At 39.5% G+C, this 18245-nt stretch overlaps 1 protein-coding gene across 5 annotated transcripts in view; it reads right to left on the reverse strand.

Annotated features, from left to right (window-relative positions):
• GOLGA4 (golgin A4) overlaps positions 1 to 18245 on the reverse strand; it is a 111986-nt gene that overhangs the window by 25407 nt on the left and 68334 nt on the right. For all 5 annotated transcript variants that reach the window (XM_082639861.1, XM_082639860.1, XM_082639859.1 and 2 more), the window contains 6 exons: positions 16970 to 17148; positions 13105 to 13233; positions 10411 to 10566; positions 4511 to 8736; positions 3828 to 3949; positions 3296 to 3426 (listed from right to left, as the gene is read on the reverse strand). In XM_082639861.1, the coding sequence (XP_082495987.1) occupies positions 3296 to 3426; positions 3828 to 3949; positions 4511 to 8736; positions 10411 to 10566; positions 13105 to 13233; positions 16970 to 17148 (4943 nt within the window). The remainder of the gene's footprint in view (positions 1 to 3295; positions 3427 to 3827; positions 3950 to 4510; positions 8737 to 10410; positions 10567 to 13104; positions 13234 to 16969; positions 17149 to 18245) is intronic.

An 18245-nucleotide genomic window follows, 5' to 3' on the forward strand; every position in this document is an offset into this window, starting at 1 on the left:
GCAAGGAGACCAGGCAGGAAATTAATACAGTAGGCCAGACCAAATGGAATACGGCAGCCTAGACCATGGCAGAAGCGGTGGAGTTAAGAGAGGAACGGGCAATGGGAGTCAATGAAACACTACAGCTGAGAGTCTGTTACATGTTGGAGAATGTGCTGGAGATCCACAATTAAAGGGAGAAAGGTGACTTCTCTGCCTAGGAAATCAGGGAAGACAGCAGATTTCATGTCCTAAAAAGTGTGTGGATGTGGATGTGTGAGGGGCTGAGGAAGACGGGAGGCGTGAATCGAGGATGACAAAGTTCTCAGTTTCCTCCAAGCAACAGTAAGAATGTGAGCTAAGACAGTGAAAGCAAGAAAACGAAAATGTCTCTGTGCTCCACTTTGCTATTAACAAATCATGGAATTATTTTAATGGATGAGAAAAAGATAGCATTCTACAATGTCATCATTAAGACAAATCATCAATTTGATAACAGCTTTTTCAGAGGGAAAAAAAGTATTACATAATACATACAAATCCATATAAAACTCCAATTCTGGAAAATTTTAAATGGGAGAATGGTAAGAGAATATGTCTCAGAATCAAAGCAATATGGTGTTTACCTAGAATTGGTAATATTGCTTTTAGCAATACATGCTGTTTTAAAAAAACTCTTCAAGACAGAGTATGTATTGGGGGTGTTTGGATGGGGGCTGCTGATTTAATCACTGGCCACCCTGTACTCTGGCTATAAGCACTTGAAATGTGACTAATCCAAACTGAGACAGGCTGCCAACCCAGAAGCACACTGAATCTCAGAGAATTAATACATGTATCATTTTTATATTGACTACATCTTGCAATGATAATGTCTTGGATATAACGGGTCAGCTAACATTATTATCAAAATTAAAGTCAGCTGATTCTTTTTTTTTTTTTTAATGTGAATACCAGAAAATCTTAAATCCCGTTTGTGGCTTGCATTGTATTTCTAATGGACAGTGCTGGTCTAAGGCGCAGGAAGGGGCCTGGGGAAGAGTCCACCTGAGTCCTCTGGCCCACCCTCCACTTCCTGCCCACTTGTTCTACTTACTCCAAGCCTGAAGCTGGGAGGACCATTTATTTTCTAATCAACAGCAGATCTTCCAGGAGGAACCATACCAGAGATTAATTGCTACCTGTCTCCCTGTTCACTCACCCCTCCACCTACAGAGGCTTGTTGTGACCTTGGAAAGTGTACTGTGTGCTACCTCCACACCCCCATATACACACATTCAGAGACAGAAGTAGTTCACAAAAGGGAACACTACAGCCGTGACACAGTTTATCCCCTGCGAACAAAGCTCCCTGACTTAACTATCCAAGTTCTTTCCTTAGGGAGAAGCCTTTATAAAATATACGAAGCTAACGAAGAATCAGTGCTCCACCACTCGCCATGTGTAGTTTTAGGGAAATCATTTGACTATGCTAAACTCACTCTCCTGCTTCTGCCACACAAAAAAAACACAAAAATAGAAGATGAACCTAAACTAGCCGTAATGTATCTTCCAATCCCAACATTCTCTAAGCATTCAAGAAACAACAGTATTTTTTAAAGCTTCACATAATATACTCTAGGTAAGTATAGGAAAATGTGAAATCGTTCAAATTTTCTTTCACAGTGAGGTCTAAAGCTCAAAAATTACACGAAGGTAACATTTATATTCATCTATCAGGTAATTTCAGCTTTTTCAAATACATTTACAATAATTGGGACTTCCCTGGTGGTGCAGTGGTTAGGAATCCGCCTGCCAATGCAGGGGACATGGGTTCAAGCCCTGGTCCAGGAAGATCCCACATGCCACGGGGCAACTAAATCCGTGTGCCACAACTACTGAGCCTGCGCTCTAGAGCCTGCGAGCCACAACTACTGAGCTCATGTGCTATAACTACTGAAGCCCCCGCACCTAGAGCTTGTGCTCCGCCACAAGAGAAGCCACCGCAATGAGAAGCCCATGCACTGCAGCCAAGAATAGCCCACGCACCGCAACGAAGAGTAGCCCCTGCTCACCATAACTAGAGAAAGCCCGCACACAGCAAAGAAGACCCAATGCAGCCAAAAATAAATAAATAAATAAGACTTTAAAAAATAAAATAAAATAATTACTACTAGAATCTGTTCCTGGCTCAGACTTCTACTGCTGCCATAGTCAGCTGAGGCATGATTCTCTAATTTATGCATTCCTAATCATCAACTGGTTTTTAGCACATAGTGAAATAAGGCTTGCAGTAACTAAGGAATTTGCGGGGCTTCCCTGGTGGTGCAGTGGTTAAGAATCTGCTTGCCAATGCAGGGGACACGGGTTCGAGCCCTGGTCCGGAAGGATCCCACAAGCCGCGGAGCAACTAAGCCCATGCACCACAACTACTGAGCCTGCGCTCTAGAGCCCACGAGCCACAACTACTGAAGTCCACGTGCCACAGCTACTGAAGCCCGAGCGCCTAGGGCCCGTGCTCTGCAACAAGAAAAGCCAACGCAATAAGAAGCCTGCACACCGCAACGAAGAGTAGCCCCTGCTTGCCGCAACTAGAGGAAGCCTGCGCGCAGCAACGAAGACCCAACTCAGCCAAAACTAAAAAAAAATAATAATAAAAAAAGAATCCACAATCCAGCAAAGAATAATTTACACTGCTTTACGTTCAAAAATGTTCTGCAGTCCAAATACTCACTAGCATTCATGGCTTATCTTCATACACAAAAATGACAATACTAATCCACCACTAGAAGAATAAGTACATTGAATTTAGCTTCCAAACTACATATAAAAGATTTGGCTGATGTATTCCTTTTTTTTTTTTTCCTATCTTTTTTACTCCCTTGAGAGCAACAAAACCTATGCAAATTGGGTAGGGATTAAATAAAGTTAACTGGCCCTCTTGGAAAGTTCCCAGCTAAAGCTCATACACACACTACCTGTCCCAAGCACAGGCTCTCCATTCTTAGTCTGGTGCTCTCACAATTTGGTCTGAATTTGGGAGAAAGACATAGAATAGAAGAGAATTCATTCTTCCCCTTACTAACTCACTGTTGTTTCAAGTGGCCTATATGCCTGGTTAGCAGAAACTGATCAGAAAATTACAATCCTAGCAGAAATCAATTAGACTCCTTATAAATCTGCAAACAGTAGAGAAATACTAATTTGAATAATATTGACTCCCCCCCCAAAAAAAAACCCTCTACACTAGAAAAACCAGGAAATCTGACAGCCAATCTTCTTTAGCACTACCATGAAATCTATTACAGCTAAATTTCAAGAGAGAGAAAATAAGGTACATCAAGGATTTCTTCATATCTTTTGGCTGTTCTTTTTAGATCATCTTCTTTCTCTACAATTTTTTTATATAACTGATTTGTCTCCTCTTGATGGCTTTCCAAAAGTTCAGCCTCCACTTCCTGGGCTTTATCTAATAAATAAAAAATGGACAAATACAAGAAAATACATTAGGTAAGAATTAATATCTGTATCCCAATTTCTGTAAGAACCCTTGTTCCAAATTAAATTTGATTAAAATCAATTGATCAAATTGACCAAATGTACCCTTCTCACGGAGCAGAAGTGTCTTCGTTAGGTAATTAATCAGGTAATGCTTTCAGGTTCTTCCACCTGCTCCTCCCCTCTGACAGGCAAGCCACTTTCAGGCAGCACAGTTTCCCATCAGAGAACTTTCTTGGGCAAGAATCATTTTTTTCTCCACTTTATAATTACTTTAAGCACTTAGCACAGTGTGAAAAGAATAAGCTTAAATTATAAACAGTCTCTGCTGATTCTGATTTGTTTTTTAATTGAATTTAAAAGTTTACTTACCAATGGTCTCTTTTATGGTCATTTCCAGCTCCTGTTCCTTTTGTGCCAGCTGTGTATGAAACTCCCTCATCAGCTGTTTTAGTGTGGAATTGTGCTTCAACTCAAGATCTTCCTGCTCCTGTCTGAGTACCAAAAATATGAAGAGCTAACTGCTGTCATACAACAAACAAGCTGTAAAGAGTTACCTGGTCTTCACGACAGTGTATATAGTACGACCTCAGCAATATCAACCATTTTTAAGGGAGTGTGTATCCACGTGCGTGTGCGTGTGCCTGTGCATCTCCAGGCACAGAAAACTTCTGGAAGGGTAAGTAAACTATTATTAACTCTAGGGAATGGTCCTGATGATTTGAGAATTTTTACTTTCGACTTAAAATTTTTCAACATACACATCTATATTATATAATAAAAATATAAAAATAATTTTTAAAATAATTACTGGGACATGTACCTAATAACCATGATCTCATAGGCAAGAAAAGGTTTTTTTCCCCTTAAACTGACATGGAATAACACTGCCTCTTGCCTTAAATTGTTTTTATTTCTCTTCGGTATTTAACTTATTATATTTATGTTCGATACTAACAAATTTAGGTTGTGAAACTTAACTGTATTAGACAAAAAAAAGAGAGATTTCATTAAGGAGGACTGTCTTAAAAATATTCATACTGAAAAAAACTTACTTGATTTTCTCTTCCATTTCTTGTTCATACTCTTTCTTTATTATATCCAGTTCTTGCTGATGTTCCTTCCGCAACATTCGAAGATCTTTCTGCAGTTTAACCACCTCCTGGCTCAGCTTCTGCTTCTCCTGCTCCGCCCCTGCCAATTTAAACTCCAGGTCATTGTGCTCAGCCTCCATGTTACTAAGCAAGCTGGGTTGGACCACATGAGATTTGGACTTTTCTTCAGCACTTTCTTCCAAAACTTCCATGGGTTTACTTTTTCCATCCATCTGTTGTTGTAGAGCCTGTACTCTTTCAAGTTTTGAGGTCAATGCTTCAATTTCAACTCTATGTCCTTCCCTCTCTCTCAATAAGCAGGAATCCAGCTCTTTTATCTTTTGCTCCAAGATCTGACAGGTCAAGTCCTTCTCCTGGAGGGCTTTCTGGACACCATCAACCACATTCTCCAAGTTCTGCTTTGCCCCTATGTTATTTTTACTTCCCTCTTCTTCCACATGATGGGATACCAACAAGGAGTACTTGTTTTTTTCTTCAAGTTCTTCTTGAAGATGCTTTATCATCACCTGATCCTCGTGTTGCTTTGCTTCAGCCTGTTCTATCTTTATTAAGAGCTCCTGGTATTTGCACTGCATTTCAGAATGAGAAGAAATTGTGTCTTCTTTTTCCTGCTCTAGCTTCTGCGATAGCTTTTCCTTTTCAATTAAATTTCTTCGTAAAACACGGATTTTTTCTTCACATGCCTTCTGCACACAGCCTGGGGATTCTGCTTCTTCTTGCTCAGTACGTGCTGCCTCATTTTCTGCCGATCTGGGTGCAACTGATGTTTCTGATTGCGGTGAACTTCCCACCAACTTAAGTTTTTCTTCCAAGACATGAATTTCTTTCTCTCTTTCCTGCAATTTTGTATTTAGTTCACTCAGATGGCTTTCTCTGTCTCTTCTATACTGCTGTTCTTTCTCTTCCATTTGAGATAACAACTGCTTCTTGATGGCAGCAATTTTTTGTTCAGCTTTTTTCTTCAGTTCCCCTAATTTTGCAGCACCTTCTAACTCAAGTCTATCTTCCAATGCCTTTAACTCCTCTTCTTTGCTTTTCACAACTGAATTCACATGTTCCAATTCTTTCTTCGTAGATTCAAGTTCAGATTTCATGGAAGATGCTTGCTTTTCAAGGCTTAAGACTTTTTCTTCAGCCTCTTTAACCCTGTTGTCCTTTTCTTCTCCTAACTCTTGAATGTGTTGAAGTTTCTGAATCATTTCTTTCCGTTCGATATCCTTTTGTTGATTGTAATTTTTAAGAACTTCATTTAAGGACTCAATTTCAATCGTTTTCTGAGTAACATGCTCCTCTAATTCCACAATTCTTGCTGTTTGAGTTTTTAACTCAGTCTGTAAATTGCGTTCCTTTTTCTCCATCTTGCTCTTCTTATCTTCTACTTCCCCCTTTAAATACTCAATTCTCTTCTTTTGCTGATCAAGGTCCTCCTTCAATAAAGTTATCTGCTCATCCTTTTCACTGGTTTCCTTTGTTTTTAACTCAAGCTGCATCTGCAATTCTTTACTAGTATTTTGATATTGTGTAAATCTTGACTGTGCTTTCTTCTTCCATTCTGAGAATTTGTTGGCCTGTTCAAGAGCAGAAGTTTTCTCCTTACTCAGAGTTTCAACTTTCAAAGATAAATCTCGCACCTGATCCAGCAATTCCTGTTGCGCTTCATCACGTTGCTTACTTAGTGATGAAATGGCTGCTTCTTTTTCAGTTAGGCTGATGCTATTCTGAAGTTGAGCGCTCATATCAGTTAGTTGTTTACTAAGACTACTGATCTCAGCTTTTTTTTCTTTAAGCTCTTCTTTCATCGAAGTGACAGCATTGATGTTTTCTGATAACTCCTTCTTCAACTGAGTGATGCAAGACTCCTTTTCTGAGGCAGCCTGTTGCTGATTTCCTCCTTCCTTCTGTAAGGCTTCTTTTTCTGTCACAAGACCTTCAATATCGGCCTTCATGCTCTTAATCTGACTTTCTTTTTCTTCCAACTGATGTGTAGCATGTTGTAAAGAACTATTTAGTGTGTACTGCTCTTCTGTTAGCTGTCTCAGTTGTGCTTCTAATTCAGAAACTTTGCAAGTTTTACTTAGTAGTGCCTCCTTAATTTTTGTTGTGTCATGTTGACAATGGGAGACCCTAGAGAGAATGGCATTAATTTTACTGCTACTAATGTTGATGAGCTCACTTGTTTTAGCTCGTAATAAGGCTTCCGTTTTCTTGGAGTAAATGTCCAGCTGAACTGCTAGCTCCTCGGACAGTTTTTTGAATTCTAAGCTTTTGTCTTCTAGGCTTTTCTTAGTTCTGTCATGTGAAGATTTCAAACTCTGGAATTCTTCATCTGTGGTTTTCAGCTTCTCAGTCAACTCAGAGACCTTAAGCTTATCTTTTTCTGCCAGCATCTTCAGTTCAGCTACATGCTCTTGAAGAAAAGTATTTTCCTTCAGAGAGTGATTCAGGTCAACCTCCAGCTTTTCAAGTTCAGCTTTCAGTTTAGCTTCATTCTGTGAGACAGAAACCATGTGAGCAGCCTTCTGGTTTAACTGTTCCTGTAATTCCTTCAGCACTGTATCCTGCTTAGCACCCTCTTCCTTCAGCCATGCCATTTCCTTGTTCATCTCTTCTTTTTCACACCCAAATATGAGGACCTTTTGCTTCAGTTCTGCTACCTCTTGTTCTTTTTCCTGTAACTGGATTTCATGTTTTTCCTGAAGTTCTTCAGCTTGCTGGTTAAGTTTCTGCTCCCAGACTGCTATGACATCATTGAGTTCTCTCCTGTGCACCTCAGTAAGACTTTCTATTTGCTCCTTTTGGTTTGTCTCCAATCTTGACACTGCATCATTGATTCCAGCTGAGTTAGCCTGTGCCATTTCCAAAATTTTGGCATTGAACTGTTTTTCTTTCTGACTGAGCTCCAGAGCAGTATTTTCGAGCTCTTTCTTAAGTTTGGCTTCCTGATCCAACAGTTTCTTCTTTAATGTTTCTTGCATCTCCTTTGCTTTCTGCTTAATTTTTTCTATCTTTTTCTCTTGATTTTTAAATTTGGTTTCATACTCCTCTTGCAAAACACGAATACTGTCCTCCTTGGCTGATAACTTCTGTTTGAGTATTTCAATTTCTTTGCTCTGTCCTTCTCTCATTTGTAAAATTACATTTTCCTTTTCCATTAAGAGTTGCTTTGTCTGTTCCTGCTCTATATTATCTTTAAGTTGGGACTCATAGTGTTGGGTTAAAGATTTTACTTTTTCTTCCATTTCACTATTCTGTTTTTCAAGTTGCTGCATTAAGTCCTGTACCTTGATTTTGTGAGCATCTAACTCAGCACAAACATCTTTCTTTTGAGTGTCAACTTCAGCTACCTGTTTGGTAAGAAGAATTCTGTTTGTTTCCGAATCTAACAACTTCTGCTGCAACTGGGCCAACTGCTCCTCATATGTTTCTACCTGCTCATGCATGGTGTTCTGCAGTGACTGAAAGAGCTCCAGCTTAGCAGACACCTGCTGGAGTTCCCCTTCAGACCTTTTAAGATCTGCCTCTAAATTCTCCACGTGAGCCTGATGCTCTTTTAAATGCTTGTCCTTTTCCTTCAGAAGAAGCCCAAGTTGGTTAATTTCGTCTTTTAACGCCTTCTCAGTTCTCTGGATAGACAGCTCTTGTTCTTTAATGATGCTGTCAACCTGTTGCTGCTGATGACTTTTCTGTTCATCCAGCTTGGCCTCTAATTCCCGCTTCACTCTATCTGCTTGATCCTTTAGTACAGAAAGTTCTTCTTCTAGCTTGTCACGGGCTTTTAATACTTCTGACAGTTCAGACGATAGTGATTCCAATTCTGTTTGCTTCACATCAAGCTTTTCTAAAGTCTTTTCATTCATCTCTTCTATGTGGGCCTGAAAGAGAACCTCTCTGTCATTAAACAATGTTACTTTTTCTTGTTCAAACTTTTCTCGAAGTTTTTCCATTTCAGTCTGATGCTGTTGCTTTAAGACTTGGAGTTTTTCAGTCCAAAGGTTATCCTGCTGATGCTGCAGACTTTCCAATTCTGTCTTGTGTTTTTCAACCATGACTGTAATTTCTTTATTGTGCTTATTTTTTTCAGCTTCCAAATGAATAGTTAAATCTTCGGATTGATTTTTATTTTCTTGCAAGCTTTTTTCCAAAGAACTTTCTAATTCAAGAATTCTCTGTTAATGAAAACAGATGTGTTTTTCTTAAAGTACATATTTGTTAGCAATGATATATATGACATGATGTCTACACCTACTTAAAGATTAAAATTGAGATAAACAACTTTACATATCTTACCAAACACCAGAAAGGACAAAGAATCTGTGCTCAATTCCTAAACGAATCATATAATAAAGAAAAGATTCTATTTTTTTTTTTTTTTTTTTTTGCGGTACGCAGGGCTCTCACTGTTGTGGCCTCTCCCGTTGTGGAGCACAGGCTCTGGACACACAGGCTCAGCGACCATGGCTCACAGGCCTAGCCGCTCTGCAGCATGTGGGATCTTCCCAGACCGGGACACGAACCCGTGTCCCCTGCATCAGCAGGCGGACTCTCAACCACTGCGCCACCAGGGAAGCCCCAAAGATTCTATTTTTTACACAACTCACAATTCCAGATTCTTTCTACCTATTTGGGTAACTATTTCAACTACCTGTTTTTTCAAGAATATTCTGAATGGATAGTGAAAAAGAAATAAATCATAACGTAGATAACAGTAACTGCTGGTAGAAAGATGAGTATATTTTTCTGTTTTTTTAAAAGGCCTATAATAGTATTCCATTACTTTCAAAACTTAATTCTGGAAGAAAAATAAGGTATCTGGCTCTTACCCCAAAAATTATTACTTAGAAGATATTTTTCAAAAGAAGGAACTTACACAAATTTTACCAAAGTAATTTACAAAAAGTAATAGTAAAATGATTATCTCATGAAAATATCAATCTCGACTGAAAGGAAAAGAGCTAAGGAATGTCAAGGCATTGTAAGGAATGTAAGGCAGAGCCAAGGAATGTCAAAGCTGGAAAGGTCTTAAGAAATTACCAAATATCAATCTCTTCAGGTGACAGGTAAGGAAATTAAGGTATAATTAATTCACAAAGTTAGTAAGTGAAAGATCTAGGCCTCCTGAGTACCCATTCCTCTCTACCACGCCACCTTACAGAAATGTTGGAAGTGGGAAAATAAAATAGTTTAGAAATAGAGGTAAGAAGTGTGACTGTGTCACTGTCTAAATCAGAGCAAAAAGGCTAAAAAGTCTAAATAACATCAGTCAGTATATTCAAAATAGGTCGAACATTTCATACACTGTTCAGGGGAAGGACAGAGGGCCTTAAAAATGTGCACACGGAGATATATATACTAACATGCTCACCATAGGACTATTTTTAATATGGGAAAATTGGGGAAAAGTTAAATGTCAAAGTAGAGCAATGAGGTAACTAAACTGTGATATAAACAGAGAATGAATTATGTCCAGGGCGTGGCACGAGATGAAGCTGAACAGGCAGGAAGGTGCCAGGGCAAGTGCTGCATACAAAATGAGGCCACTTCCTAAAGATGAAAGGTGAGTAAGCAGTGGAACTAAGATGCTGCACAGCCTGAGGGCAAAGAATCAGAGCAAGTGGCTGACAGAAATACAGCCAACTAAAGGCAGGTCAGGAGCACCATGTAGCAGACATCAAAACCACTCCCATGAACAGCTCTTACTACCTAACAATGAATGGAGTGCAGGTATATGTAAATCTAAAACAAAAGCTTCTCTACAACCTTATATCGACTGCGGATATAACAACAGTTTTCCTATACAAGCAGTTCCACAGCTGTGGAACCTGAAGAGTATTTAAACTTACAGTTCTGTAAGTCTCTGCTTCTTGCTGAAGGTCCCAAAGTTTGTTTTCGCTCTCTGTGAGGATTGCCTTCTTCTGCAGCTCTAACTCTTCCAAGGCCAAAGATTCTTGCTGTTCTTTTTCTTGAGTGATCTTCAAATATTCAGACTGACGTTTTTCCTGTGCCAAAAACAGTAACACCACCTTAGACCCACGTAGATCTTCAGCATTCCCAAAGCACTGCCACAGGAATCATTCATTTCATTTGATCCGCACACCAGCCCCGAGAGATAGGCAGTATCATTACCTCTTTTCCCACACCCTGGTCTGCAGAAATAAGGCACTGTGGCTTTTTCCGTGTGGTCTGGCCAATCTCTGCCACAATCACTATTGATATGAAAAATTTTGTTCCAGTAACCCTACTATGTCTGCTATCTTTTCGCTACTTAAAATGTTTTGCAAAATGTCACTGAATGTGCAGGGTCACACAATTGTTACTACCTCTTCTCTGCATGCCAGTTTGGTATTTCAACTCTAGGCTGAGAAATTTATATGATTTATGAGAAATACCTCACTATAATAGGGAACCCCACACAGAAAAGCAAATCAAAATCAGAAGGTTACATGTGAATATATGGATTAGATCAAGGAAACATTTATAAAAGCCTATATAACTCTTCAGATGGTCTGGCCCTGACAAGCTTCTTCTTTGACTGTCCTTAGTATATGTCAGCATTCATATTAATACTGTTTACTATTCTGAAAAGAGAAGCTCCAGAGAGCACTTTTAACATTTAGTGACTTTGGACTCCAATTAAGTATACTTATCTATACCTATTGCTTAGGGTTCATGTGGCCAACAGTAATATTTTCAGTCCATTTCACTCTGGTGAAGCATATTGCCTTAAGTAAAGATTTTGTACCATATTATAAGTAGATTGATAAGAAAATATTAGTTTCTATAACATCAATTTTAAAACATCATTTAAAAATGTTATATTGTTTAATGTAAACTGTATGTTAAATGCATCTCTATCTATGTCCATAAATATAAAACAGGAAATTTTAATAGTCTGAAGAATTTTGATTCTCAACTCCAAGCTAACTCCTTTGAGAAACTACGTAGGAAGGGGAGTGGAAGGGGGCGAGAGCATGTGCACATATGTGTACTTTACGTGTTCATGTCCTGTGCTCGCTAGTGGGAAGATGTCTGAGTATGTCAGTTCCCAGAACACAGTGTTAAAAAGGCCAATGTTCAAGGCTCAGTGCCCCCAGTTACTCCAGCATGAAAACCCACAGCAGGTCTTTATGACTTGAATTTTTAGCACCATTCCCAGCTTCATTTAGGTCCTTAACGTCCCGCTTTGTTCTTTTATTTCCTTATCCTTATTTTAAATGTATGCTATCGTGTTATAGTTTTTAAGTACTCTTGTAAACAACTTTAAATCCTTTTTGAACCAACAAAATACAAATATGTACCCGTAGAGGTGTACATTTCACAACCACAGACTAAACCACTAACCTCAGCCAACAGCACTGTCAAACCATGTGCCTGTTGGCCCCACAGAGATTAGAGAACTCCCTGACTCAGTTCAAGGATCACAGCTGCTGGAAATCCTCAGAGGCCCAGGTCCAGCTGACAGTGAAAAAAAAAATGTGTAAAAGAAAGGACATTAAAGGGACTTCCCTGGTGGGCCAGTAGTAAAGAATCTGCCTTCCAATGCAGGGGACGCAGGTTCGATCCCTGGTCGGGGAACTAAGATCCCACATGCCAGGGGCAACTAAACCCACATGCCACAACTACTGAGCCTGCGCACTACAACGAGAGAGCCCGCGTGCCGCCAACTACAGAGCCCACACCCGTTGGAGCCCACACGCCAAAACCAGAGAGAGAAAACCCGCATGGCACAACTAGAGAAGCCACATGTCTCAACAAAGATCCCGTGTGCCACAACTAAGACCCGATGCAGCCAAAAAAAACAACAACAACAACAAAAAAACGGAGATTAAAATTATAAAAACTATTTCTCATCCTTTCACACTAAAAGCATTTTTTAATTATACATATTACCTCATGGATAATAGCTTCATATAAAAACAGTAAACTACATTTTCAGCATTAATACTTCACAGTTCAAGAGAAAAAATGTTTTGCTTTAAACTTCCAAATTATACTATTCCAACACATCTTTCTTATCTTCATTTTTCTGGTTATTGTTTTAGTTAGTTCAGCCAGTTTTCTCATTTTACTTTATCTTCTTAAACATCATATGGATTGAAAATTACTGAAATTATTCTACTTAAAATGAAAACTACTTGGTTATTTTCATTTTGTCTTCTTTAAAATGCATTCAGGCAAACTCTCTGAACCTTAAGCTCTGATACATTCAGTCTGGTGAGTTTTTAGACATTCTTCCTAAGTTACGTAGTTGCTGCTTCAGTTACCCTATGTTCCCCTCTACTTCTCCCTAATCACACAGCCTACAGCCAGGGTGAGAGGAATGATAAACAAACTGATTAATGAAAGTTTGTTAGATGAGAAAATTTAATTTTCAGATAATACTAAATTAACAAGCTCTGACAGCCTCATTCCTGCCTACGGCCAACCCTCTCTGCATACTCAAATGTTAAGGCTGCCAGTAGTGTGACCTCAAGCTGGGAGGCAGGGGTGAGGGGCTGACAACTTTATAATGTGGCCGAAACAAAATAGGTACTTACAAGAGCTACTTTCATTTGCTCCTGAAATTCCCTTTCTTGGGCCTGAAACTTCTTAGTCAGTTCCTGCTCTTTGCTGGCCAGCTCCTCTTCATGAAGCTTCTGTAATTTTGCAATTTGTTCTGAGGATTTCTGAAAAGCAACCAAAGAGTTAAAGTGAGACACCCAGAATAAAATATGTAACTCTACAACTAAATAATACTTCATTATAATCAAGTTAATAGCTTCTTAAGAGGAAAAATTGGAACATATTTCTCACATAAATCAAAAGTCACCAAACTCTTGAGAATTAAAAGAAAAACCAGTAAAGTGTTGCTCCTCATTTAAGACAAGGAGAGCTGCAGCTGCAATGGTCAGTCCTATGGGGTTGAAGCTCCAATTCCACATCATACAAAGATATTCCCCACCAATCAGGATAGGGAAGCACAGTAGGGGGAATAAGGATGCTCTCAGAGAGGGCACTCCACCATGGTCAAGGTGTTCTGGCTACACCCATCTATTTATGCCTAGCTTTCCAGGCATGTACTACTACTTATTAAAAAGTATTGTGCTTCCCTGGTGGCGCAGTGGTTGAGAATCTGCCTGCTAATGCAGGGGACACAGTTTCGAGCCCTGGTCTGGGAAGATCCCACATGCCGCGGAGCAACTAGGCCCGTGAGCCACGACTACTAAGCCTGCGCATCTGGAGCCTGTGCTCCGCAACAAGAGAGGCCGCGATAGTGAGAGGCCCATGCACCGCGATGAAGAGTGGCCCCCGCTTCCCACAACTAAAGAAAGCCCTCGCACAGAAACGAAGACCCAACACAGCCAAAAATAAATAAATAAATAAAAATTTTAAAAAAAGTATTGAGCTTGTTCTTTCTTGAATAGGAGGACTCAATCTTATAAAAATGTCAAATCACCCTAAATAAATTCAAAAATTTAATATAATCAAATAAAACAAAATGAGGGAAGGCCCACTGGACAAAATAAACATGCAAGAATAGCTGATCTCTTCTGAAAAATAAGAGTAACAAGGAGAGGCTACCAAATAGTAGAACATTATAAAACTAAAACATATTATAAAACTGGTATTAGTGTAATACCAGCACATGGTCAGACAAAGCAGTGGAACAGCACAGAGAATCCAGAAGGCCCATACGTAGCACTACAATAATTTAGTATGGGGGCTTCTCTGGTGGCGCAGTGGTTGAGAGTCCACCTGCTGATGCAGGGGACACGGGTTTGTGCCCCGGTCTGGGAGGATCCCCCATGCCGTGGAGCGGCTGGGCCCGTGAGCCGTGGCCGCTGAGCCTGCGCGTCTGGAGCCTGTGCTCTGCAACGGGAGGGGCCACAACACTGAGAGGCCTGCGTACCGCAATAAATAAATAAATAAATAAATAAATAAAATAATAATAATTTAGTATGTAATAAAGGTAGTATGGCATGTCAGAAGGGAAAACATGGGTTATTAAAGAAATGATTTGAAGGCTACTAGGTAGTCATTTGGAAAAAATTTAAGTTGGATCCCTACCTCACTCCTCACACTAAATATATTTCAGTTGGATCAAAGATTTAACCATAAAAAAATGAAAACATAAAAGCGTTAGATGAGAGGGCTCCCCTAGTGGCGCAGTGGTTAAGAATCCGCCTGCCAATGCAGGGGACACGGGTTCGAGCCCTGGTCTGGGAAGATCCCACATGCTGTGGAGCAACTAAGCCCGTGTGCCACAACTACTGAGCCTGGGCTCTAGAGCCTGTGAGCCACAAGTACGGAAGCCCACACACCTAGAGTCCGTGCTCTGCAACAAGAGAAGCCACCACAGTGAGAGGCCTGCGCACCACAACAAAGAGTAGCCCCCGCTCACCTCAACTGGAGAAAAGCCCGTGCACAGCAACGAGGACCCATCACAGACACACACACACACACACACACACACACACACACACACACACACACACACACACACACACACACACACACACACACACACACACACACACACACACACACACACACACACACACACACACACACACACACACACACACACACACACACACACACACACACACACACACACACACACCCCTCTGGTGTGATGGAAGGCAAAGTTACCAGGTCTGGGATGGAGAAATGGGATGGAGAAATGGGAAGATGTTGGTCAAACGATACCAAAAAAAATAAAAAAGTGTTAGATGAGAAAAATAAAAAAAAATTTTTAATCTCAACTGACAATGTGTTTTTAAAGCAGAACAAAATCCAGATAGCATTTAAGGAAAAGAAAACTTTCTGCATAGCCAAAAAACCCCAAAACAAAAGCAAATCATAAACAAAGACAACAAATAACAAACTGAGGAAATATTTGGATAAACGCACCTTATATCCAATGGCTAATTCTTACTAGAGGTAAAAAGCTTCTACAAATTAGTAAGAAAAAGACCAACAGCCCAAGAGGAAAATGAATCAAGGATCTGATCGGGCGACTCAAAAAGGAAAACTATAAATTCCTGTAAACATACAAAAACATGTTTGTCATATTGGTAAGAGATATGCATATTAAAACTACAGGACTTCCCTGGTGGCGCAGTGGTTAAGAATCCGCCTGCCAATGCAGGGGACACGGGTTCAAGCCCTGGTCCGGGAAGATTCCACATACCGTGGAGCAACTAAGCCCGTAAGCCACAACTACTGAACCTGCACTCTAGAGCCCGCGAGCCACAACCACTGAGCCCACGTGCCACAACTGCTGAAGCCCACATGCCTAGAGCCCATGCTCCACAACAAGAGAAGCCACTGCAGTGAGAAGCCCACGTGCACCGCAATGAAGAGTAGCCCCTGCTCGACACAACTAGAGAGAAGCCCACGCGCAGCAATGAAGACCCAATGCAGCCAAAAATAAATAAACAAATTAATTAATTAATTAAAAAAAACTACAATGATGTCATTATTTTAACTTAGCTTGGAAAGATAAAAAAAATTCAGGTAATACCATCTTTGTGAGGGGGGAACATATTCTAATACATTGCTCATGAGTATAAACTGTCCTCCATTGAGCTTGTAGCAACTATCCAATAATTATAAATACACGTACTTTTTCCCTAGATTCCACTTCTAGGAATCTATTCTAAAGAAACACAGATGTGAGCAAATACAATAAGGATATTCACAATTTCCAACAGTAAAAACTGAAAGCCTAAATATCCATCAGCAGAAGACTGATTAAATTATGAGCTATTCATACAGTGAAGTCCTGAGCAGTCTTTAAAACAAATGGGGCATCATTATCAACTCAATAATAAAGGACCACCTCCAAGACAGATTATTAAGTGGAAAAGCAAAATACAGATCAACATGCCATCTTTTGTGTTTAAAAAAAATAGACTCCCCCGGTGGTCCAGTGGTTAAGAATCCGCCTTCCAATGCAGGGGACGTGGGTTTGATCCCTGGACAGGGAACTAAGATCCCACATGCCGCGGGGCAACTAAGCCCACGTGCCGCCACTACTGAGCTTGTGCGCTCGTGCACCACAACTAGAGAGAAGTCTGCACACCACGACGGAAGATCCCGCACACCACAATGAAGATCCCATGTGCTGCAAGTAAGACCCAATGTAGCCAAACAAATAACTTAGTTAATTAATTAAAGAGAGGATTAGAAAACATAAGAAATTATATGCAGAGACTATCTCTGGGAAGTATAGCCAAAAAGGTACACATTCATTTCTCTATCAAAGTGCTTTTTTCCTATATCCTAAACATCACGAAATGATCAAGGTCTCAAACAAAATACAAATTAACTCTTCTTTACTATCAAAGATGTAGGAAAAGCGTTAAGACTTAAGTCTCAACACTGCGGTAGCCCATTTCAATCCAGAATTATTCTTACTTTCATTACATGAACAACCTCCTGTTTCACGTGGCCTAATTCTTGTTGAAGTCTGTTACGCTCCTCCTCACTTGTTTTTTCAATGGCTTTTATTTGCTCCTCCATTTCTGCTTTCATTTTTCTCCGTGCTTCTTCTGTTTTTTGGGCTGTACTCAAGGCTTTTTCAAGTTCCTCAAAAGCTATAATGAAAACAGCAAAAAACAAGTATCTCAAGAAATACTATCATTGAGCTAAAGTGTTTTACATTCAATTTATGGGAACTAAGAGCAGCAGTAGCAGAAGAGGTTAAAAAACTCATCACTGTTTTAAGCCAAGAGATATTTGAGTAGTTAAAAGCCACAGAAATGTCCAGTCACTGAAAGCAATTTGTCACTGAGTTCTGGATTCAGATATTAAGATTGCTTATATGAACTTAAGCTCAGAAGTTAGAAAAAATATTAGAAAAAATATTAAATTACTGAAGATTGCCCACTCTCCCCACAAGTGTCCTTATGGATAACAAATTCAAAGAAATGAAGACTTGTACCTACTTCTGTAGTATATAATTCCAATTGCTTTTTTGTTTGTGATAGAGTTCTTATCTAATTATTATCAATTATCTAATAATTATCTAATTATTATCTATAACTAGGTAATACTATTATATACTCACTAGGACATTTTCAAGAATGAAAAAATTATTCTTTGACTAATCTTATTTTTAAAAACCTCTTAACCATATGATAACAGCAGGGTTTTTTTTAATATTTACTGTCTGAATCACATATTTAAACAATGTATTTTGATATGAAACGTACTACTTGTGTAAGTTTTGAATTAGTGTAGTTAACTAGAAAGAAATTTTTACCTGATTCAACGTGTATAAAAAGGCACTACCAGCAGGGAGTTCTTGGGTGAAATAAGTAAGAATTCAGGCCCTTAAAAAACAATCATCTAGGCTAGAGTAGTAAGATCTTTAAGGACAGCTCATCCAGTATCAAACAAAATCAGATATGATGGGTGCAAGAGCTGGGTAACTTGACACCAAAAATATATGTGTGGGTGTTTATGTATATTTGTGTGTATGTGCATGTGTGTGTATATATGTGTTTGTATGTGTGCACTGCATATGTGTGCAAACATACACTTTCCCTCTCTCTCCCCTTCTTTCCCTCTCTACTGACAGAATAGAGTAGCCTGTGAAAATCCTATGGCTATTATCATCCTAGACTATTTCCTTTAGTTCTCACAGACTAGAAGACACCAGACTTCACTTTACCAAAGAGACGAACTATAA

Source organism: Mesoplodon mirus, assembly GCF_964341445.2.
Source record: "Mesoplodon mirus genome assembly, chromosome: 12".
In the NCBI taxonomy this organism is placed as follows: Eukaryota; Metazoa; Chordata; class Mammalia; order Artiodactyla; family Ziphiidae; genus Mesoplodon; species Mesoplodon mirus.